The 23,369-nt window shown below is 54.2% G+C and overlaps 3 protein-coding genes across 4 annotated transcripts in view; 1 reads left to right on the top strand and 2 right to left on the bottom strand.

Annotated features, from left to right (window-relative positions):
- Positions 1-23,369, top strand: part of LOC125686021 (nucleoporin NUP42-like) — an 86,539-nt gene that overhangs the window by 31,748 nt on the left and 31,422 nt on the right. The window lies entirely within an intron of this gene.
- The window catches only part of LOC125686028 (zinc finger CCCH domain-containing protein 11A-like), a 28,269-nt gene continuing 12,743 nt past the window's right edge, over positions 7,844-23,369 (bottom strand). The window contains exon 8 of the mRNA XM_048929650.1: positions 7,844-10,406. The gene's annotated coding sequence lies outside the window, so the exon portion shown is untranslated. The remainder of the gene's footprint in view (positions 10,407-23,369) is intronic.
- LOC125686031 (zinc finger CCCH domain-containing protein 11A-like) lies at positions 16,416-20,035 on the bottom strand. The gene is made up of 6 exons (XM_048929654.1): positions 19,696-20,035; positions 19,201-19,263; positions 18,883-18,951; positions 18,252-18,587; positions 17,873-17,949; positions 16,416-17,754 (listed from the first exon to the last, which is right to left on the bottom strand). Exons 1-6 carry the CDS (start codon positions 19,844-19,846, stop codon positions 17,698-17,700), a joined length of 753 nt encoding a protein of 250 aa, XP_048785611.1. The 5' UTR covers positions 19,847-20,035; the 3' UTR covers positions 16,416-17,697.

The following is a 23,369-nucleotide window of genomic DNA, read 5'->3' on the forward strand; positions in this document are numbered from 1 at the left end:
CGCAGGCAGGTAGGCAGTAGCCATGACTCTAGCCACCCAGCCAAGGCAGGCAGGCAAGAGCCAGGACTCCAGCCAGCTAGCTAAGGCAGGCAGGCAGATGCCAGGACTCCAGACAGCCAGCCAAGGCAGGCAGGCAGGGGCTAGGACTCCAGCCATGCAGTCAAGGCAGGCAGGTAGGCAGGAGCCAGGACTCTAGCCACCCAGCCAAGGTAGGCAGGCAAGTGCCAGGACTCCAGCCAGGAAGCCAAGGCAGGCAGGCAAGGACCATAACTCCACTCAGCCAGCCAAGGCAGGCAGGCAGGAGCCAGGACTCCAGTCAGCCAGCCAAGGCAGGCAGGGAGGAGCCAGGACTCCAGCCAGCCAGCCAAGGCAGGCAGGCAGGAGCCAGGACTCCAGTCAGGCAGCCAAGGCAGGCAGGCAGGAGCCAGGACTCCAATCAGGCAGCCAATGCAGGCAGGCAGGAGCCAGGACTCCAGCCAGCCTGCCAAGGCAGCCAGGCAAGGACCATGACTCCAGCCAGCCAGCCAAGGTAGGCAGGCAGGAGCCAGGACTCCAGCCAGCCAGCCAAGGCAGGCAGGCAGGAGCCAGGACTCCAGCCAGGTAGCAAAGGCAGGCAGGCATGAACCAGGATACCAGCCAGGAAGCCAAGGCAGGTAGGCAGGAGCCAGGACTCCAGTCAGCCAGCCAAGGCAGGCAGGCAGGGGCCAGGACTCCAGCCAGCCTGTCAAGGCAGGCAGGCAAGGACCATGATTCCAGTCAGCCAGCCAAGGCAGGCAGGCAGGAGCCAGGACTCCAGTCAGCAAGCCAATGCAGGCAGGCAGGAGCCAAGACTCCAGCCAGCCAGCCAAGTCAGGCAGTCAGGGGCCAGGACTCCAGCCAGCCAGCCAGGGTAGGCAAGCACGGGCCAGGACTCAAGTCATCCAGTCAAGGCAGGCAGCCAGGAGACAGAACTCCAGCCATCCAGCCAAGGCAGGCAGGCAGGCAGTGGCCAGGACTCCAGCCAGCCAGACATGGCAGGCAAGGAGGGCCACGGTTCCAGCAAGCCACCCAAGGCAGGCAGGCAGGGGCCACAACCACAGCCAGCCAGCCAAAAGAGGCAGGCAGGGTCCACAGTTCAAGCTAGTCAGACAAGGCAGGCAGGCAGGAGCTAGGACTCCAATCAGGCAGCCAATGCAGGCAGGTACGCAGGAGCCAGGACTCCAGCAAGCCAGCCAAGGCAGCCAGGCACGGGCCAGGACTCAAGTCAGGCAGCCAAGGCAGGCAGGCAGGAGCCGGGACTCCAGTCAGCAAGCCAATGCAGGCAGGCAGGAGCCAGGACTCCAGCCAGCTAGCCGAGGTAGGCAGGCAGGAGCCAGGACTCCAGCCAGCTAGCCGAGGTAGGCAGGCAGGAGCCAGGACTACAGCCAGCCAGCCAAGGCAGGCAAGCAAGGACCACGAATACAGGCTGCCAGACAAGGCAGGCAGGCAGTGGCCAGGACTCCAGCCAGCCAGCCAAGGCAGGCAGGCAAGGACCATGACACCACTCAGCCAGCCAAGGCAGGCAGGCAGGAGCCAGGACTCCAGTCAGCCAGCCACGGCAGGCAGGCAGCAGCCAGGACTCCAGTCAGCCAGCCACGGCAGGCAGGCCGGGGCCAGGACTCCAGCCAGCCTGCCAAGGCAGGCAGGCAAGGACCATGACTCCAGTCAGCCAGCCAAGGCAGGCAGGCAGGAGCCAGGACACCAATCAGCCAGCCAAGGCAGGCGGGCAGGGGTCAGGACTCCAGCCAGCCAGCCAAGGCAGGCAGGCAGGAGCCAGGACTCCAACCAGCCAGCCAAGGCAGGCAGGCAGGAGACAGGACTCCAGCCATCCAGCCAAGGCCGGCAGGTACGCAGGAGCCAGGACTCCAACCATCCAGCCAAGGCAGGCAGGCAGGGGCCAGGACTCCAGTCAGCCAGCCAAGGCAGTCAGGTAGGGGCCAGGACTCCCGCCAGCCTGCCAAGGCAGGCAGGCAAGGACCATGACTCCACTCAGCCAGCCAAGGCAGGCAGGCAGGAGCCAGGACTCCAGCTAGCTAGCCAAGGCAGGCAGGCAGGAGCCAGGACTCTAGCCAGCCAGCCAAGGCAGGCAGGCAGGAGACAGGACTCCAACCATCCAGCCAAGGCAGGCAGGTAGGGGCCAGGACTTCAGCTAGCTAGCCAAGGCAGGCAGGCAGGAGCCAGGACTACAGCCATCCAGCCAATGCAGGCAGGCAGGAGCCAGGACTCCAGCCAGCCAGCCAAGGCAGGGAGGCAGGAGCCAGGACTCCAGCCAGCTAGCCAAGGCAGGCAGGCAGGAGCCAGGACTCCAGACAGCCAGCCAAGGCAGGCAGGCAGGGGCCAGGACTCCAGCCAGCCAGACAAGGTAGGCAGGCAGGAGCCAGGACTCCAGTCAGCCAGCTAAGGCCGGCAGGCAGGAGCCAGGAGTCCAGCCAGCCTGCAAAGGCAGGCAGGCAAGGACGATGACTCCAGTCAGCCAGCCACGGCAGGCAGGCAGGGGCCAGGACTCCAGCCAGGTAGCCAAGGCAGGCAGGCAGGAGCCAGGACTCCAGCCAGCCAGCCAAGGCAGGCAGGCAGGAGCCAGGACTCCAGCCAGCTAGCCAAGGCAGGCAGGCAGGAGCCAGGAATCCAGTGAGCCAGCCACGGCAGGCAGGCAGGGGCCAGGACTCCAGCCAGCTTGCCAAGGCAGGCAGGCAAGGACCATGACTCCAGTCAGCCAGCCAAAACAGGCAGGCAGGAGCCAGGACTCCAGCCAGCCAGCCAAGGCAGGCAGGCAGGAGACAGGACTCCAGCCAGCTAGCCAAGGCAGGCAGGCAGGAGCCAGGACTCCAGTCAGCCAGCCACGGCAGGCAGGCAGGGGCCAGGACTCCAGCCAGCCTGCGAAGGCAGGGAGGCAAGGACCATGACTCCAGTCAGCCAACCAAGGCAGGCAGGCAGGAGCCAGGACTCCAGCCATCCAGTCAATGCAGGCAAGGAAGGACCACTAATACAGGCTGCCAGACAAGGCAGGCAGGCAGTGGCCAGGACTCCAGCCAGCCCGCCAAGGCAGGCACACAGGAGCCAGGACTCCAGCCAGCCAGCCAAGGCAGGCAGGCAGGAGACAGGACTCTAGCCACCCAACAAAGGCTGGCAGGCAGGAGCCAGGACTCCAGCCAGCCAGCCAAGGCAGGCAGGCAGGAGCCAGGACTCCAGTCAGCCAGCCAAGACAGGCAGGCAGGGGCCAGGACTCCAGCCAGCCTTTTAAGGCAGGCAGGCAAGGACCATGACTCCAGTCAGCCAGCCAATGCAGGCAGGCAGGAGCCAGGACTCCAGCCAGCCAGCCAAGGCAGGCAGGCAGGGGCCTGGACTCCAGTCAGCAAGCCATAGCAGGCAGGCAGGAGCCAGGACTCCACTCATCCAGCCAATGCAGGCAGGCAGGAGCCAGGACTGCAGCCATCCAGACAAGGCAGGCAGGTATGCAGGAGCCAGGACTCCAACCATCCAGCCAAGGCAGGCAGGCAGGGGCCAGGACTCCAGCCAGCCAGCCATAGCAGGCAGGCAGGAGCCAGGAATCCAGTCAGCCAGCCATGGCAGGCAGGCAGGTGCCAGGACTCCAGCCAGCCTAGGAAGGCAGGCAGGCAATAGCCAGGACTCCAGTCAGCCAGCCAAGGCAGGCAGGCAGGGGCCAGGACTCCAGTCAGCCAGCCATGGCAGGCAGGCAGGAGCCAGGACTCCAGTCAGGCAGCCAAGGCAGGCAGGCAGGAGCCAGGATTCCAGTCAGCAAGCCAAGGCAGGTAGGCAGGGGCCAGGACTCCAGCCAGCTAGCCAAGGCAGGCCGACAGGAGCCAAGACTCCATTCAGCTAGCCAATGCAGGCAGGCAAGCACCATGACTCCACTCAGCCAGCGAAGGCAGACAGGCAAGGACCATGACTCCAGTCAGCCAGCCAAGGCAGGCAGGCAGGAGCCAGGACTCCAGCCAGCTAGCCAAGGCAGGCAGGCAGGGGCCACAACCACAGCCAGCCAGCCAAGGCAGGCAGGCAGAGTCCACAGTTCCAGCTAGCCAGCCAAGTCAGGCAGGCAGGAGCCAGGACTCCAGCCAGCCTGCCAAGGCAGGCAGGCAAGGACCATGACTCCAGCCAGCCAGCCAAGGCAGGCAGGCAGGAGCCAGGACTCCAGCCAGCCAGCCAAGGCAGGCAGGCAGGAGCCAGGACTCCAGTCAGCCAGCCAAGGCAGGCAGGCAGGAGCCAGGACTCCAGCCAGCCAGCCAAGGCAGGCAGGCAGGAGCCAGGACTCCAGTCAGCCAGCCACGGCAGGCAGGCAGGGGCCAGGACTCCAGCCAGCCAGCCAAGACAGGCAGGCAGGGGCCCGGACTCCAGCCAGCTAGCCAAGGCAGGCAGGCAGGAGCCAGGACTCCAGTTAGCAAGCCAATGCATGCAGGCAGGAGACAGGACTCCAGCCTTCTAGCCAAGGCAGGCAGGCAGGAGCCAGGACTCCAGCCAGCCAGCCAAGGCAGACAGGCAAGGACCATGACTCCAGTCAGTCAGCCAAGGCAGGCAGGCAGGAGCCAGGACTCCAGTCAGCAAGCCAATGCAGGCAGGCAGGAGCCAGGACTCCAGTCAGCAAGCCAATGCAGGCAGGCAGGAGCCAGGACTCCAGCCAGCCACCCAAGTGAGGCAGGCAGGAGCCAGGACTACAGCCAGCTAGCCAAGGCAGGCAGGCAGGAGCCAGGACTCCAGCCAGCCAGCCAAGGCAGGCAAGCAAGGACCACGACTACAGGCTGCCAGTCAAGGCAGGCAGGCAGTGGCCAGGACTGCAGCCATCCAGCCAAGGCAGGCTGGGAAATGTCTCAGAGGAAGCTCATGTTTCTGGGCTCCTCTCTACAGGGACTGACCCCCTGCTGTTGGAAAGAGCTGGCTTCACTCTTCTACTGCCTCAGTCCCCAAAATCTCCTTTGGTAAACCAACCCTGAAGAAAGAACCTGCAGGGGAAAAATAGGAAAAAGCATTTTCACAGCTTTCTTCTGCTCTGCAGTTGAAGCTATCGGGCAGGGCAATACTCAAAACCAACTGCTAATGACAACTGTCTCCAAAATACATCCAGCTCCCGTACAGCTGCCATGAGTTCTGACAGCAAGCGTTCTTCTCCATCTCCTCCATAGTTTTGCACCTTGAAGCACACGGCTGGTGTTGCTGTCGTGAAGAAAACTCCTTTTGTCTCACCGCCAGCCTGGACAAGGGCTGACGCAGCGTGCCCACCCCAGCCCAGCTTTCCTGCTGAGACACCCAGCACCAACCCCAGCTCACCTGGCCACTGCTCAGCCGCAGCTGGGCCCAGCTCTCACACACGCCGCAGCGCTGCTTCCAGTGGGCTCTCACAGGAAGATCTCTCCATGAAAGCACAGAGCTCGGTCTCAGTGTGCACCACGCTCACTACAGCACCAGCTCTGCTCCCAGCTGGGGCACAAACGCTCCCAGCCCGGCAACCACTGTGACCTCAGCAAGTGCCTGCATCACCGCTGGGCTTTCATCATAGACAAAGGAGTGGTCACCTCCCACATCCAAAGTTTAGGGAACCTTGAAGTAAAATACTTCAAGGAAATTGCACGCACAGATGGCATGTTTTGCTATTCTTTTACACAAAGCAGAAGGGCAAAATGGGAGATACATGCAGCAGCATCAACACCCCACTTGCTAAAGGAATAGAAAGACAAATATCAAAAGTCAATACGTGATTCTGATACAAGGAGGGAAGCTAATTTTCATATCGCTTTTTATCATTTAAAACAGGCACTCACAGTGGGAAAATCGTAGGCCTCAAATTCTGACATAAAATAAATCACAGAATCACAGAATCACCCGGGTTGGAAGGGACCACAAGGATCATGTAGTTCCAACCCCCCTGCCTAGCAGGGCCACCAAACATACACATTCAGATCAGGTTGCCCAGGACCCCGTCCAGCCTGGCCTTAAACACGTCCAAGGACGGGGCATCCACAACCTCCCTGGGCAGCCCGTTCCAGGGCCCAACCGCTCTCCTAGTAAAGAACTTCCCCCTAACATCCAACCTAAATCTTCCCTCCTTCAACTTAAAACCATTTCCCCTCGTCCTGCTGTTGTCAGCCCTTTTGAAGAGTTTACTCCCCTCATGGGTGTAGGTTCCCTTCAGGTATTGATAGGCTGCAATGAGGTCACCCCGCAGCCTTCTCTTCTCCAGGCTGAACAAGCCCAACTCCCTCAGCCTGTCCTCATAGGGGAGGTGCTCCAGCCCCCTGATCATCTTAGTCGCCCTCCTCTGGACCCTTTCCAAAATCTCTATGTCTTTCTTGTACTGAGGGCTCCACACCTGGACACAGTACTCCAGGTGGGGCCTCACAAGAGCCGAGTAGAGAGGGACAATCACCTCCCCGTCCCTGCTGACCACCCCTCTCCTGATGGAGCCCAGGATCCCATTTCCTTTCGAGCTGCCAGAGCGCACTGCTGGCTCATGTTCAGTCTCTCGTCCATCAGGACCCCCAGGTCCTTCTCTGCCGAGCTGCTCTCAAGGACCGCTCCTCCCAGCCTGTACGGGTGCCTGGGGTTCCTCCGGCCCAAATGCAAAACCCTGCACTTTGCCGTGTTGAACCTCATCAGGTTCACCCGAGCCCAGCCCTCCAGCCTGTCGAGGTCCCTCTGAATGGCATCCCTTCCTTCCACCGTATCAACCGCACCACTCAGCTTGGTGTCGTCAGCAAATTGCTGAGGGTGCACTCAATTCCCTCATCGATGTCATTAATAAAGATGTTAAAGAGCACCGGTCCCAAGACAGACCCTTGGGGGGCACCTCTTGTTACCGGCCTCCACCTGGACATAGAGCCATTGACCACCACCCTCTGTCTGCGGCCTTTCAACCAATTGCTCATCCATCGGGTCGTCCACCCATCAAATCCACTTCCCTCCAATTTGGAGATGAGGATGTGGTGGGGGACCATGTCAAAGGCCTTGCTCAGGTCCAGGTAAATGACATCGGTCGCCTTCCCTTCGTCCACCAATGCCGTCACTCCATCATAGAAGGCCACAAGATTAGTTAGGCATGACCTTCCTTTGGTGAAGCCGTGCTGGCTGTCTCGTGTCACATGCTCATTCTTTATGTGACCGAGCATGTTGTCCAGGAGGATCTGTTCCATGATCTTCCCAGGCACGGAGGTGAGACTCACCGGCCTGTAGTTCCCCGGGTCCTCCCTGCTCCCCTTCTTGTATATGGGAGTGACGTGACCCTTCCTCCAGTCGTCCGGGACCGCACCTGACAGCCACGACTTCTCAAATATGATGGAGAGCGGCTCGGCAACCACCTCAGCCAGCTCCTTCAGGACCCTGGGATGCACGCCATCCGGCCCCATAGACTTGTATTCATTCAGTCTAAGGAGGCACTCTCGGACTTCCTCTGCTCTTACAGTGGGGAGGGATTTACCTCCTTGGTCCCCACATAGAGGATTGGGGATGCAGGGTTCAGGGACGTGAAAAAGACTAGAATCCTGACCACCACTGAAGACCGAGGTGAAGAAATCATTCAGCACAGCCACAAAGCAAAGCCACAGCCCTGCCACGAAGGCTGGCTCATCAGCACCCATTACCACAGGAGCACCTGGCAACTCACGCAAAATGAGCCGTGCAGAGAAGACTGCTGCATTTCTTCTTCTCCTGCCCCAGAAATTTGTTTTCCTACCCTAAAAAGGAAAGGATAAAAAACCAGGCAGGGCGCAGGCAGGGCGCAGGCAGGGCGCAGGCAGGGCGCAGGCAGGGCGCAGGCAGGGCGCAGGCAGGGCGCAGGCAGGGCGCAGGCAGGGCGCAGGCAGGGCGCAGGCAGGGCGCAGGCAGGGCGCAGGCAGGGCGCAGGCAGGGCGCAGCGCGTGCTGAACCTGCAGAACATTTGACCCTTCCACCGTTCCTCCGAGAGCAATCCAAACCTTCCATATCCACTCCTGCTTTCACCACTGTTCTTACCAAAGCCCTTTTATCAGCTGCGGCTCCTCCCTGTCCTCAGCAATAGCACTCACAGCACATAGATGCATCTCAGCTCCATTTCTTTTCCGCACCCACCCTGTGGGGACCGTGGGTTTCCCATCAGAAGGCTCCACACACACTGCCTTCAGCTCACTGAAAGGAGGCAGAACTGATGCAGTCGGGCTGTCCAACAGAAATCCAGCTTCTCTTCTCATTCCCACAAGCCTTCCAGCAGTTCAGTACATCTGCCCAGCAGAAGTACATTGCCATGCCCTGGATTCTCAGCTGTCTTTTCCACACACTAATCTGTCTACCAACAACGCACACACAGGATCCAAGAAAACAAACAGCTACACTCAGTGATAACCCAGCGCAAGGAAAACTCAGACACAGAACAACCCTAAGTCAAAGCACTACTTCTCCAAAACACTGCCTCAAGCTCCCCCTCAGCTCTTTTCTCAGAAGGCCACTCCTCTGCTTTTTCCTTCTCTTCCTCTGATTGCTTGCACTTCTGTGCAGCCAGAGCTTGGGAGAAAGCTGGGATGTCAACTGCACAGAACTGCCCCAGGAGCCAACAAACAGAAAGCCTGGGCAGAAAGACAGTGCATCAAGTCCAGATGCTTGTTGTGTACCTGTACGTGTCCTCGGTGCCTTCTCAAGCTCTGTCTCCTTCCCCAGCCTTTCTGCATGGCCGCGCTGCACTGGATGGCTGCTGGTGTCAGCTTGTGGCAGGGAGAAAGCAAGAAGCACTTGAAGAGCAACTCTTTGGAGGAAGATTTTGGCACAGTCACACAATTCAATTGCCTGTCCTGCCGCCCGACCCATCCTCTGATTTCCCGTTTCCTGTACAGTGGGACCCTTCTGCTGTCCTTCACAAGGTGTAACAGCACGCTCCTTGGCAGATTTACATCATGCTGTTTTGCCTGTGTGTGCAATCCTCGCTCTTTTCAGATAGTACTACAAGTGTGTAGCATCCCAAATATGTAATTAGCACCTGTCCATGTAATTGAGACTCTTGTCCTGGCAGTTATTTCAGCCTTTTGAGGGGAAGTCCCCTCAGGTAATGGTTGTGCTTCGATTACCTCGTCAGTTGCAGCTATTGCACATCCTGCCTTACTGCTGTCGTTGGCAGACCAGGTGTCTTCTGCATCTTCTGAAGGTTTGTCCTACAGGTCTGACCGGCTGGAAGGTGCAGCTTCAGTTCTTTCATAGCAGTCGTGAAATACTGCTTGTCCAGGAGCTCCGCTAAGGAAGAACACTGGGTTGACAACATCAGTTACAATTATTTCTACATCATCCTGCTCCACCAGGATGTTCTGGGATTGCAGGAACCTTTGGGGTGAGAGCCAATGCCCTCCCTTTACCTCCAGTACAGCAGACACAGCATGGGATATTCAAACTGTCATTCTTTGGGCTAGCATAACTGGAGTGGTTTCCTGAATCCTGAGCACTGGTGCAGCCACCGCCCTCCAGCGCCCGGCCGTCCCTTACTCACCTCATCAGGCTGCTTGGAGAAGAGTGCCCCTGCCCTTCAATAGGGTGCAAGGTTCGGGGCAAGGACTCCCAGGGCTCTTCCTCGTTTTCTATGCGAGCTGATAGCCCTACAGCTTAGGAAATAGAATCATAGAATCACCAAGGTTGGAAAAGACATAAAAGATCACCCAGTCCAACCGTTCACCTCTTACCAACAGCTCCCACTAAACCATGTCCCTCAACACAACATCCAGCCTTTCCTTGAACACCCCCAGGCTCGGTGACTCCACCACCTCCCTGGGCATCCATTCCAGTGCCTGACCACCCTTTCTGAACGCTAATACTTCCTGATATCCAGCCTGAATCTTCCCTGCCGTAGCTTGAAGCCATTCCCTCTGGTCCTCACTGCTAAGCTGAACTACGAGTAAAGGAAAAGAACCAGTGGACCTAACCCGCCTGGGGAGTTTCCTGGCTATGTCCCTGACCCAGGAAGGCAGCACACTTCCCAGTGGTTCGGGTCCAGTCTGCAGATGGGGCCCTGTATTCCTCCGAGAAGGGAGTCGCCCACCACGGCCACCCTGCTCTCTTTCCTGGCAGTACCTTTGGCCTGCCTGGCTCGCCAAGTGCATAAACAACCAGATCCCAGATGTCAATCAGTAAGGATACAGAGAGGTCAGGCTGGAAAGATCGTCGCATTAGACAGGGATAATCAGAAATGAACTGAGAGCTTACCTGTGACCTGGGCTCGCGGGAAAAGACTCCAAGAGGGGCAACGTCCAGAGAGAGATCCTTCCCCAGAGGCAGTCGGTCCTTCAGTGGGGCCCAGGAGAGGCGCAGCCAGGCTGCAGCCCTTCTGCTCACACAGCTGAGGTGCCTTCACCTGCGCTCCCGAGGCTGACTCAGTGCTCGTCTCAGGGGATCAAGGAGAGGACGAGACGAGCCTGTATGGTGCAGAGCAGCTGTGGGGCAGGGATGGGGTGGGTGGTGATGCGACGGGGGAAGCGATGCTGGCGTGCAAAGTGTCAGAAAAACTGGGAAAGCATGGGACGAGGTGGAGAAAAAAGATGGGAAATGATGGGAAAGCAAGGGAAAAGAAGAGAAATAGGGAAGTGTGGGAAAAGGGGGGAAATTCTTGGAAGAGCTGGAAAAGTAATTCTTAAAAGCTGTGCAAAGAAAACACAGAAATCAAATCAAGGGAATTCAAAGCAAATAAAAGACAAGAAAAACAAATTAAAGAAAGAAAAGAAGAAGTGAGAGAGCATCACAAAGCAAAGCAGACAAAAGCAAAGCTGAGAAAAAAACAAAAACAGACAAGCAAAGCAAAGCAATGAAAAGAAAAAAAAGCAACACAAAGCAAAGAAGCATAAAGAAAAAAGCAAACCAAAGCAAAGACGAGGAAAAAAGAAAGAAAACACAGAAAACAACAAGGAAAGAAAAAGCAAATAGGAAAGAAAACCATGGCATAGCAAAGGAAACTACAGCAAAGCACAGCAAAGCATAGAAGAAAAAAACAAAGGCAACGGGAGGATTCTGGGAACTAGCAGACAGGAGGAGGAAGCGAGGCAGAAGGCCAGGCTGTGTCTGCGTGTCCGTCTCGCTGTTTCTCCCAGCTCAGCACTGACTGGGCAGCCTGCTGGACTACTGCTTCTGAGCCACCAGGAGATTCAGTGCAGACAGACACGTGGACGTGAAACCCTGCAGGCTGGAACAGCACAGAGCAGGTGTGTTCCACCAGCCATGCACAACCGCCCTGGTGCCACGGGCACAGCTCCCCCAGAGCTGCACGCCATCAGCAAGAAGCGGGACTCAGATACAGGCTGAACTAACTCATGACCCGTCATTTTCCAGGCATTCACAGCCATATTCATTACGTTCCTGAGAGTTCATTAGCATGCAGACCCTCCCCCCATCGCGCCTGCATCGTGGGGGGAAGATTTGTGGTTTCCATCACAAAGGCTCCTGGTCTTCCTGGCTGCAAACTTCTGACCCTGCAGGAGGAGCAGCCCCCAGGCCCTGTGCACATCTCTCACCTCCCTGCCACACGTCCTCAGGCTGTTCTCAAACCCTGATCTGCATGGCCTTCATCCCTCTCGCTATCCCACACCCAGTGTCTGCCATCCCTTACTTTGCTAACAACCTCCACATCCTTGCCTCTGTAAGCTCTCTCTAACTACCCCTATCCTCAGCCCCTGTGAAGTCCTTTTCTCACCTTTCACTTCCTACTGTGGGGCCCTCCTCCCATCCTTCAGACTAAAGTGCAGTGAGGACACTGGCAAGAAGGCAGAGCAGAAATGGAGTTTAGATGCAGGAATGAGGAGCAGTGAGGAGACAGAAGAAAGAAGAACAGAAGTGGAGTGCAGATAGAGAAGGAAGAGTAGTGAGAACAGACACAAAAGCAGAAGTGTAGATGCAGAATAAAGAGCAGTGAGGAAACAAAAAAAGCAGCATCGTAACAGGAATGCAGATGCAGATGAAAGAAGCGAATTCACGGCAAAGAAAACAGCAGAAGAGTTTAGATGCAGAAGAAAGAAACGAATCACAGAACTGTAGGCGTTGGAAGGGACCTCTAGAGATCATTGAGACCAACCCCCTGCCAAAGCAGGTTCCCCACACCAGGTCGCACAGGTTTGAAGAGAAAAGGAATAAAGAACAGCAGAAGAGGGGTAGTAATGCAGAAAAAAGAGGAGTGAGGATGCAAGGAAAACAGCAGAACTGCAGATGCAAATGAAAGAGTGAGGATAAATGGAAGAAAGAGCAGCCAAAGTGGAGAGCGGACACAGAAAGAAGACGTGTGTGAACACAGGGAAGAAAGGAATGCAGACAGAACCAAGAGGAGAGAGGGAAGAAAAAGTAGAAGAGGAAAGCAGATATAGAAGGAAGAAGCAAGGAGATAGGGAAGAAAAAACAACAGAGGAGGAGAGCAGATGAAGAAAAAACAGTGAAAATCAAAGGAAGTAAGGACAGAAGAAGAGGAGTGCAAGTGCACAAGAAAGAGTAGCACACATACAAAGAAGAAAGAACAGCAGATGTGGAGAGCATACGCAGAAGGAAGTGAGGACAGAGGAAAGAAGGAACAGCAGAAGAGTAAAGCTGATGAAGACGAGTGAGGATGCAGGGAAAATACAGCAGAAGAGGAGTGCAGATGGAGAAATAGGAGCGAGGACACAGGAGGAGGAAGAGAAGAGGAGGACTGCAGCTGCAGAAGCAAGAGTAGTGAGGACAGAACAGCAGTAGAGGAGTGCAGCTCAGAAGAAAGGGCAGTGAGTAGACAGGAAAGACAAGCTACAGGAAGGGAGTGCAGATGGAAGAAAGTGCAACAAGGACAGGGGAAAACCAACAACAGTGGAGGGCAGATGCAGAACAAAGTGGAGTGAGAACTGGTAGAAGACAGAAAAGGAGGAGTGCAGCTACGGAAGAAAAAGGAGAGAGTAGACAGGGAAGGAAGAGCTGCAGAAGGGGAACGCAGATGCAAGGGGAAAGTGAATTCACACGCAAGAAGACAGCAGAAGAGTGCAGATGCAGAAGAAAGAGGAGGTACGAGAAAGGGAAGAAAGAACAGCAGGAGTGCAGGTTAAAAAAAAACAGTGAGGATAAAGAGAAGAAAGGACAGCAGAACAGGAGTTCAGGTGCAGAAGAAAGAGGAGTGAGGTGACAGGGAAGAAATGAGAGCAGAACAGGAGTGCAGATACAGAACAAAGCAGTGAGGAGACAAAGAAAGACGACCAAGAGAGGAGTTTAATTATGCAGAAGGAAGAGGAGTGAGGATACAGGGAAGAAAGAACAGCAGAAGAGGAGGGATGCAGGTAAAAGAGCAGCGAGGATATAGGGGAGAAAGAAAAGCAGGAGTGTAAAGCTGATGTAGACAACAAAGGAGTGAGGATGCAGGGGAAAAACAGTAGAAGAGAAATGCGGGTGGAGAAGAAAGAGGAGCGAGGGCACAACAATAAACAGCAGAAGAGGAGTGAAGATGCAGGTGAAAGAGCAGTGAGGAGAAGCAGTAAGAAAGATCAGAAGTGGTGGGCAGATGCAGACAAAACGGGAGAGAGGATAGGATAAAGAAAGCAAAGCTGAAGGGGAGTGCAGATGCAGAAAAAAAGGCAAGTGAGGATACAAGGAGGAAAGGAGAGCAGAAGAGGACTGCAGCTGCAGGTGAATGAGAAGTGAGAAGTCAGGGATGAAAGATGATGAGAGTGATGCAGAAAAATGAGAAGTGAGGTTACAGGGGAGAAAGGACAGCAGAAGAGAACAGACGCAGAAGAAAGAGGAGAGTGGAGAGAGAGAAGGAAGGAAGAGCAGAAATGGGGTTCAGATGCAGAAGAAAGAGGAAGGGGGGAAGAAAGGAAAGCAGAAAAAGAGTGCAGATGGAGAAGACAGGAGAGAAGACAGGGAAGAAGTATGAGAAAATGATGACTGCAGATGCAGAGTAAAGAGCAGTGAGAAACTGGAAAACAAAGCAGCAAAAGAAAGAGGACTGAGGATTCGGGGAAGGAAGAACTGCAGAAAGGGAGCGTGAATGCAGAAGAACAAAATGAGTGAGGATAAATAGAAGACAGAACAGGAGTAGAGCAGCAAATGAAAGAGTGAGGATACAGGGAAGGAAAGAACAGCAGAAGAGGAGAGCAGATGCAGAATACAAAGCAGTGAGGATACAGAGAAGAATGAACAGCACATGTGGAGTGCATATGCAGAAGAGGAGTGAGGAAACAAGGAAGAAAGAGCAGCAGAAGAGGAGGGAGGATGCAAGGGAAAAAAAAACAAACAGGAGAGTGAGAATGCAGAGGAAAGAGCAGTGAGAATACAAGGCAGAAGGATCAGCCTTAGGAGAGTGCAGATGCACAAGTGAGGATAGAGGGAAGAAAGTACAGCAGAAGAGTAGTGCAGATGCAAATGACAGAGAGAAAAGGCAGGGGAAAAAAAAGCAGCAGAAGAGTGCAAATGGAGAAAGAGAGAAAAGAGAAGAAAACAGGAGAAGAGTGCAGAGACAGACGCAGAAGAAAAAGGAATGATTCTACAGGGAAGCAAGATGAGCAGGAAGAAAGAATAGCAGAAGAGGAGTTCAGATGCAGAAGAAAGAACAGGGAGGAAGCACAGAAAAATGAATGGGAGAAGAGTGCAGATGCAGATGAAAAACAAGTGAGGAGACTGTAAAGAAGATCAGAAGACGTGGGGAGATGCAGAAGAATGGAGTGAGGACAGAATGAAAAAAGAACAGCTGAAGAGGAGTGCAGATACAGAAGAACGAGAAGTAGGGAAAAAGGAAAAAAGTCCAACAGAAGAGCAGTGTTGATGCAGAGGAAAGAGGAGTGAGGAGGCAGGGAATGAAGAACTGGAGAAGCAGAGGAAGAATGCAGAAGAAAGAGGAGAGAGGATAGAGCGAAAAAAAGAACGGCAGAAGAGGAGTGCAGATGAAGGAAGAGTGAGAATATGGAGAAGAAAAAATAGCCCAATAGGAGCCATGATGTGGAGAATTCATAGCCAGCTGAAGAGGAGCAAGGACAGAGGGAAGAATTACTCAAAGAGCAGAGGACAGCACAAAGAGAGAACTGCAGAGCAGATGAGCCGCTGCTGCAGGAGGATGAAATAATGCAGAAACAGGGCAGAGGAGTGAGGAGGAGAATAGGAAAAGAGCAGGAACAGGCAGGGGAGAACTGAGAGGAGGGAACAGAGGAGCAGGAAGCGCAGAAGGAGGAAGAGGAGAAATAACGGTGCAGAGAAAAGAAAGAAAAGTACAGGAAAAAAAATAGAGAGGAAGGCAGCAGAGAGGAGAAGTTAGAAAAGACAGAAAAGAGAAGGGAGGGAAGGGGTTTCAGGGAAGGGATTGCAAAGGTAGAAAGGAGGAGAAATAGACAAGAGAGAAGTTCAACCGAAGAAGAACTAAAGATAGAAGAAGTGGGAAGTCACGTGCAGAGAGAAGAGGTGAGAGCAAATTCAGTCACTGACAGAAGAAGAAAAGGGAACGTTAGTAACTGTCAGTCTCTATTAAAGCTGGATTCTTTGCAGGACATGCCGTGGTTGTTCTGCTTTTGTTTTTGTGCACTGCTTGCATTCTTTTAGACAATTTAACAACTAAGAACGGTCAGGAACATTCTCAGAACATTATTTGTGACGTCCCCTTAATCTCAGCTGCTCTGAAATACCCAACTGATATCAAGCGAGAGTCACCTCCTTCCAGGCACCCTGCAAATCCAGCTTCAAGTGTTTCACTTTTCAAAACTCACCTTCACGAAGGAACAAAGATGATCCCATACTTGGCTCAGAATCCTCCTCTGCCATCCAGCGCATCCATTTCCGAGCAGGACACCATCAGTGTGTTGTCATCTGTGCCCATGCCCTAACAAAGCAAAACAGCCACGGACAGCTGCCTACAGAGCCCTTGGAGCAATCCCCGACAGACACAGAGGCTGCAGGCGTCCGCACTCACTGACGTGCTGGGAGCTGATGTCTCTGGGCCCAGTGCACAGCAGCATTTCCTTCGATGCTTTCAGGCCTCCTGACAGCAAACCTCTGCTCCAAAGCGTCCTTTGGCCAAGGAATTTGTGCCACGAAGCACAGCGCTTTCTCACCTGACCGCATCCATAAAGCATAACATCAGGCAAACTGTGTCATCCTCCCAAGTGCTGCCATTTCTACACACTGCTGGCACTGCACAGGTAACAGCTGCCACTGACAACCAGGAGGGGCTTCTGTGGGGGCCAAGGCCAGAGGCGTGGCAACTGCAAACAGAGGCAAGAGCAGACACAGCTTTAAGTTACCTGAGAAACACAAAGGACTCAACCTAGTAAATCTCCACAGAACTGCTTACCCCATTCTGAGGAACAGGGCACACAAAAAAGCAGAGCTCCTTCCCTGCAGGCAGCCAGCCCTTCAATGAGCCTCCCCCTTAGGGAGGGGGGAACCAGGCTGCACCCCTTGGTCATGCAACTCAACAGCTTCCACTGCTCTCCACAGCACAACAGGCTTGGTTGGAGATCAAAGCCTGTGATGTAAAAAAACAAAATAATACAAGTTTTCGTGCTTCTTTCTCATCTGTGTTATCTGACTGCTGTTTGAACCCAGTGCACTTACAGGGTCTTGCAAATGACAGCTGGAAGCAGCTCCATACAGCACGCACAGCACCCTGCAAGCTCCAGGTGAGTGACAGCAGTCAAGGAGGCCTCTGGGCTCTGCAGGGTCCGAGTGTGGAGCATTACACACAGGAACAGCTGAGCATCAAGTTGAAGGCACAGCTCCAGAACTAGCCAGCACAAAGAAGCACAGTGGCACAGCTCATTTCCCACACAGTAAGAGCCGTGACGAAAATGCACATCTGTTCAGCTTTCCTCTCCTGTCCCTGCCTTCTGCCCCATCAGACGGGAGGAACGGCCATGCTTCCACAGACATGTTCCTCTCACAGCCCGCACCCCTCGGCGTGGAGCATTCCCGGCTGCAGGACACAAACAACAGCTCTTGCCAGGCACCATCTGCCAACTGCCATCTTCCTCTGCATATCGCTCCTAGTCATTAGTTGAGAAAACACGATCCTGTTGGCAAACTTTGCTCATTATACACTCATTAGAAAACCAAAAGCAGCTCCATCCCAAAAGTTATCCACTTCCAGAGTGCTAGGACTCCCATTTAGCACGCACGCTGCGGTTTTCAGCCTAGGCTTTTACAAACAAAGCCAGAAAATTCCACACCGCTCAATACAAAGCTATGCAATGATGAGAGTCACTCAAGCTCCGCCCAAAAGGGTGAAAAGCAGCATCAAAATATCTGAAGGAAGGGGGGACGATGAAGGAAGGCAGCACTGCAGAGAAGTCAGGAGAACACCTCTGCCTTCCGGGATCAGGCAGCCAGCGGAGCCTCTCTTCCCCCAGCAGAGACGCCTGCAGGCTGAGGGGCACACGCTCACTTTGCTCAGTGCTGCCCCGAGAAAGTCAGACGGCTCTATGGAGCTGCTCTCTAACTGCTCAGACAGTGTGGGCAGGGCCAGGATTGGTGCGTCCATTGCTTCTGTACCCTGCAGCATTCCCTGATGGAGCTGTGGGAGTTCTGACCCAGCGCCGCCAGTGGAATAACGAGGAGGTGGTGGGATAACGAGGAGGTGGTGGGATAACGAGGAGGTGGAGCAGTGGCTCACTGGGTGCTGCTGGACAAATCAGGCCATGCGCTCCTTGTGAATGCAAAACTCCAATTGTTTATTGATGGACTGCAACCAGAGTGAAAGTTGGGCTGCTGCCACAAAGCCGCTGCCTGCTGATGCTCCTCCGCTCAGTCCTTCAGCTGCAGCTTCTCCATCATCTCCACAAGGCTGTTTATGGTGGAGAACTGGAAAGAAACAAGGCAAGTGTCAAAGCAGGACACCGCTTCCCCCAGTATTCCACAACTCCCTTCACGTCTGACAGACAGAGAACAAGAGCCGTGTCTGTGCTCGCCAAGGACTCACCTCTGCATGTGCAGCAGCAGCTCTGAGAGCAGCCTTCTTCATTTCTGCTCTCCTCTCTTTCTGTCGTCGTCGTCTTTCTATAGAGCAAGAGAAGAGAAATTCAGTTTGTCAATAGCAAAACCACGGAAACACGGGTACCACGAAAACAGACTGGGAAATCTCTCAGGAACGGGTATTTGCAGTGGGACGAGCAGAAGGCCAGCATGGATTTCATGGGAAAAGATAGGATTACACATTCTGGCACATCCTTTGGACTTGGTAGCCTTCTACTCTTTTCCCCTCCCTGCAGAAGGGAAGAAAAAGCAAAGCAAACCCCAGGCAGACTCCACGTGCTTGACAAGGGAAGCACCTCACCAGGGCAGCTGCAGCATCTTCTTACCTCTTCGCTTTGAGGTCCGGAACCGCTCGGTCGGCACTGGGGCAGGCCCAGGCTGTGCTGATGGAGCTGGCACAGCACCTCTGCTCTGATGAGGGCTCTGAGCCTTCTCCCCATTGTGCTCCACTTTCACTTGTTTGTTGGCAGGACCCAGCTCTGCCTTCTGCTCCTCCTCTTCCACTGCCTTGCGCTTTCTTGCGACCATGATCTTGGAGAGGGAGCAGTTGGCAACTGCAGGAGCAGCTGTTCCCCCTCTGCTGGGACCTGCTGCTTCAGGAAGCCCTCCAGCCTGGAGAGGAGTTTTCATGGAGATTTCGCCATTTGGCTCAGCACCTCTCCCTGTTAGAAACAAGAAAGGGGAAGCAGCAACATTTAAGGAGTCCAGCACTACATTCAGTCTGCAAAATAGGCCACGATACTAGGAAATCTCATCTCCAGTCTCCACAGCAATGCACCTTAGGATCTTGGGTGAACTGTGGGCTTGCATTGTCAATTGGGACAGGAAAGGTAATTGTAATCCCCAGGGATTAAGACCTCAAGCAACATGCAATGACAACAGGCCCAGGAAAGGGCAGACAGAAAGCCTAACTAGAAAGACAGGGCACCAAACCCAGATGCCTGCTGTGTGGCGTACCTCTCTTGGGTGCTGTGCCACTCTCCTTGCTCCTCCCCTGCCTCCCTGCAAGCCTGTTGTCATCAGCTCCTGACAGAAAGGAAACAAGACAGACATGAAGAGCATCTCTTTGCAGGAACATTTTAGCACAGCCAACCACAAACTTCTGCTCCTCAAGCGTAGTTTTTTCAATTTGCCCTTCTGCTGCTACAATGGTCCGCCATTTCTGCAGTCAGCAGAGATCTGCAGTGCCCTTTCCCCTCTCCTCCATCACACGCCCCTTCACGCAGCCCTGTTTAGAAGCAGGTACCCACACCACAGCTCACAAGAGCTTCTTACCTGGGGAGGCTTTCCGTTTCCCCCCATGCCCAGCACCATTCCATGGACGCGCAGGCTCCATCCCTACAACAACAGATTGAATGTTGGTTTCCCAGGAGCAGCGCTGTCCTCTTAGCCCACATCCACCCCCCAAAACCAAAAGACACTGTTCTACAGCCAAAACAGAAACTGATGTTTAAACTGCAGGGCGCTTACACAGAGCATTACTGCTCTCATTCCTGCTCAGGTGGCAGCAGAGGAACCCAGCTCTGCCTGACAGCTCTACAAAACGCTGCACAAGTTGAGACATGGGTTTTTTGGTCTCTGAAGGGAATTCATTCAGCTCTGAGCGCCACCACTGACACACAGACTTCTGTCTTACTGCTGCCATCAGCTGTCACTGTCAGCCTCCCTAATGCTTCCACAATGGTTACTGGACATCCCTACAGCACTGCACCAACTCACAAGTAATACTCATTCTTCCATCCTTCATGACAGAGGACTGAAGAGACTCACTTTTGCATGGTGCTAAGGATGCTCCATCCCCATCGCGTCCCTCTGCGCGCTGCAAGGCCCAGCTGGCACTGGGGCAGCCTGCTGGCTGCTGCTCCCTAGCATGGGGAACAGCACGGCGCTGCTTCTGAGGAGAGAAAAAAGGAGGGCCCATGGATACAGGCACCAACGTTTGCAAAGAGATGCAGTGTTCCAGATCGTGCCAGAGAGCGCTGAGTTATCACTAAAGGAAACACTGGGAGCGCATTCACAACATCTGCACAAGCTGCAATTTCTGGGCATATCCAGCTTTCTTATCGTTCAGGTGCAGAAGACAGGCGCTCTCAGACATCACTTCAGGGGGTTGCACCAACACACCTGCAAACACCAGCATTATTCCAAGGGAAACAGTGTCTTCAGGTGCCACAGTTCAACCCGTGCAAAATTACCGTGCGCAGCCTTAGCTCTTCGCCATCATTTCTTCCCCACCCTGTACTGCTGCAGGCAGCTAGAACAAACTTCTCAGCAGAAACCCAGAGCAAACATGGCAAACCAGAACCGGGGACAGATGGCAGGAGAGCAGCGCCCGCTCTCGGCTCCCACCCTGCCCCAGCAGCTTAAGGAGCCTGGCAATGCTGTCCTTTTGCTGCACCGCACAAGCCAACTGGTTACTGAGCTCACTAAGGACCAGCAGGGCTCCCCCTGCTCCACCCCTGCCCCTCCAGAACCAGAGAAAGGAAGAAAACCCAAGTTAGAGAAACCCAGCCATACCTTTCCACGCGCAAAGCAGGAATGGCAACTGCGTCTGTGTCCCTGCTGGGACATGCTGGGGAATGTCTCAGAGGAAGCTCACGTTCCTGGGCTCCTCTCCACAGGGACTGACCCCTGCTGTTGGAAAGAGCTGGCTTCACTCTTCAACTGCCTCAGTCCCCAAAACCTCCTTTGGTAAACCAACCCTGAAGAAAGAACCTGCAGGGGAAAAATAGGAAAAAGCATTTTCCCAGCTTTCTTCTGCTCTGCAGTTTAAGCTATCGGGCAGGGCAATACTCAAAACCAACTGCTAATGACAACTGTCTCCAAAATACATCCAGCTCCCGTACAGCTGCCATGAGTTCTGACAGCAAGCGTTCTTCTCCATCTCCTCCATAGTTTTGCACCTTGAAGCACACGGCTGGTGTTGCTGTCGTGAAGAAAACTCCTTTTGTCTCACCGCCAGCCTGGACAAGGGCTGACGCAGCGTGCCCACCCCAGCCCAGCTTTCCTGCTGAGACACCCAGCACCAACCCCAGCTCACCTGGCCACTGCTCAGCCGCAGCTGGGCCCAGCTCTCACACACGCCGCAGCGCTGCTTCCAGTGGGCTCTCACAGGAAGATCTCTCAAGGAAAGCACAGAGCTCGGTCTCAGTGTGCACCACGCTCACTACAGCACCAGCTCTGCTCCCAGCTGGGGCACAAACGCTCCCAGCCCGGCAACCACTGTGACCTCAGCAAGTGCCTGCATCACCGCTGGGCTTTCATCATAGACAAAGGAGTGGTCACCTCCCACATCCAAAGTTTAGGGAACCTTGAAGTAAAATACTTCAAGGAAATTGCACGCACAGATGGCATGTTTTGCTATTCTTTTACACAAAGCAGAAGGGCAAAACGGGAGATACGTGCAGCAGCATCAACACCCCACTTGCTAAAGGAATAGAAAGACAAATATCAAAAGTCAATACGTGATTCTGATACAAGGAGGGAAACTAATTTTCATATCGCTTTTTATCATTTAAAACAGGCACTCACAGTGGGAAAATCGTAGGCCTCAAATTCTGACATAAAATAAAGCCACAGCCCTGCCACGAAGGCTGGCTCATCAGCACCCATCACCACAGGAGCACCTGGCAACTCACGCAAAATGAGCCGTGCAGAGAAGACTGCTGCATTTCTTCTTCTCCTGCCCCAGAAATTTGCTTTCCTACCCTAAAAAGGAAAGGACAAAAAACCAGGCAGGGCGCAGGCAGGGCGCAGCGCGTGCTGAACCTGCAGAACATTTGACCCTTCCACCGTTCCTCCGAGAGCAATCCAAACCTTCCATATCCACTCCTGCTTTCACCACTGTTCTTACCAAAGCCCTTTTATCAGCTGCGGCTCCTCCCTGTCCTCAGCAATAGCACTCACAGCACACAGATGCATCTCAGCTCCATTTCTTTTCCGCACCCACCCTGTGGGGACCGTGGGTTTCCCATCAGAAGGCTCCACACACACTGCCTTCAGCTCACTGAAAGGAGGCAGAACTGATGCAGTCAGGCTGTCCAACAGAAATCCAGCTTCTCTTCTCATTCCCACAAGCCTTCCAGCAGTTCAGTACATCTGCCCAGCAGAAGTACATTGCCATGCCCTGGATTCTCAGCTGTCTTTTCCACACACTAATCTGTCTACCAACAACGCACACACAGGATCCAAGAAAACAAACAGCTACACTCAGTGATAACCCAGCGCAAGGAAAACTCAGACGCAGAACAACCCTAAGTCAAAGCACTACTTCTCCAAAACACTGCCTCAAGCTCCCCCTCAGCTCTTTTCTCAGAAGGCCACTCCTCTGCTTTTTCCTTCTCTTCCTCTGATTGCTTGCACTTCTGTGCAGCCAGAGCTTGGGAGAAAGCTGGGATGTCAACTGCACAGAACTGCCCCAGGAGCCAACAAACAGAAAGCCTGGGCAGAAAGACAGTGCATCAAGTCCAGATGCTTGTTGTGTACCTGTACGTGTCCTCGGTGCCTTCTCAAGCTCTGTCTCCTTCCCCAGCCTTTCTGCATGGCTGTGCTGCACTGGATGGCTACTGGTGTCAGCTTGTGGCAGGGAGAAAGCAAGAAGCACTTGAAGAGCAACTCTTTGGAGGAAGATTTTGGCACAGTCACACAATTCAATTGCCTGTCCTGCCGCCCGACCCATCCTCTGATTTCCCGTTTCCTGTACAGTGGGACCCTTCTGCTGTCCTTCACAAGGTGTAACAGCACGCTCCTTGGCAGATTTACATCATGCTGTTTTGCCTGTGTGTGCAATCCTCGCTCTTTTCAGATAGTACTACAAGTGTGTAGCATCCCAAATATGTAATTAGCACCTGTCCATGTAATTGAGACTCTTGTCCTGGCAGTTATTTCAGCCTTTTGAGGGGAAGTCCCCTCAGGTAATGGTTGTGCTTCGATTACCTTGTCAGTTGCAGCTATTGCACATCCTGCCTTACTGCTGTCGTTGGCAGACCAGGTGTCTTCTGCATCCTCTGAGGGTTTGTCCTACAGGTCTGACCGGCTGGAAGGTGCAGCTTCAGTTCTTTCATAGCAGTCGTGAAATACTGCTTGTCCAGGAGCTCCGCTAAGGAAGAACACTGGGTTGACAACATCAGTTACAATTATTTCTACATCATCCTGCTCCACCAGGATGGCCTAGGATTGCAGGAACCTTTGGGGTGAGAGCCAATGCCCTCCCTTTACCTCCAGTACAGCAGACACAGCATGGGATATTCAAACTGTCATTCTTTGGGCTAGCATAACTGGAGTGGTTTCCTGAATCCTGAGCACTGGTGCAGCCACCGCCCTCCAGCGCCCGGCCGTCCCTTACTCACCTCATCAGGCTGCTTGGAGAAGAGTGCCCCTGCCCTTCAATAGGGTGCAAGGTTCGGGGCAAGGACTCCCAGGGCTCTTCCTCGTTTTCTATGAGA

This window comes from Lagopus muta, chromosome 30, assembly GCF_023343835.1.
Source record: "Lagopus muta isolate bLagMut1 chromosome 30, bLagMut1 primary, whole genome shotgun sequence".
NCBI classification, from domain to species: Eukaryota; Metazoa; Chordata; class Aves; order Galliformes; family Phasianidae; genus Lagopus; species Lagopus muta.

What these genes read in the sequence shown, in the direction of transcription:
- LOC125686031 (XM_048929654.1), bottom strand. Translation starts at nt 19,846, where the DNA reads ATGGGCCCTCCTTTTTTCTCTCCTCAGAAGCAGCGCCGTGCTGTTCCC. An exon ending in TGGCACAGCACCCAAGAGAG is followed by an intron (nt 18,588 to 18,882) that starts GTACGCCACACA and finishes TGTTTCTAACAG; the next exon opens with GGAGAGGTGCTGAGCCAAAT. An exon ending in CCGGACCTCAAAGCGAAGAG is followed by an intron (nt 17,950 to 18,251) that starts GTAAGAAGATGC and finishes CTTGCTCTATAG; the next exon opens with AAAGACGACGACGACAGAAA.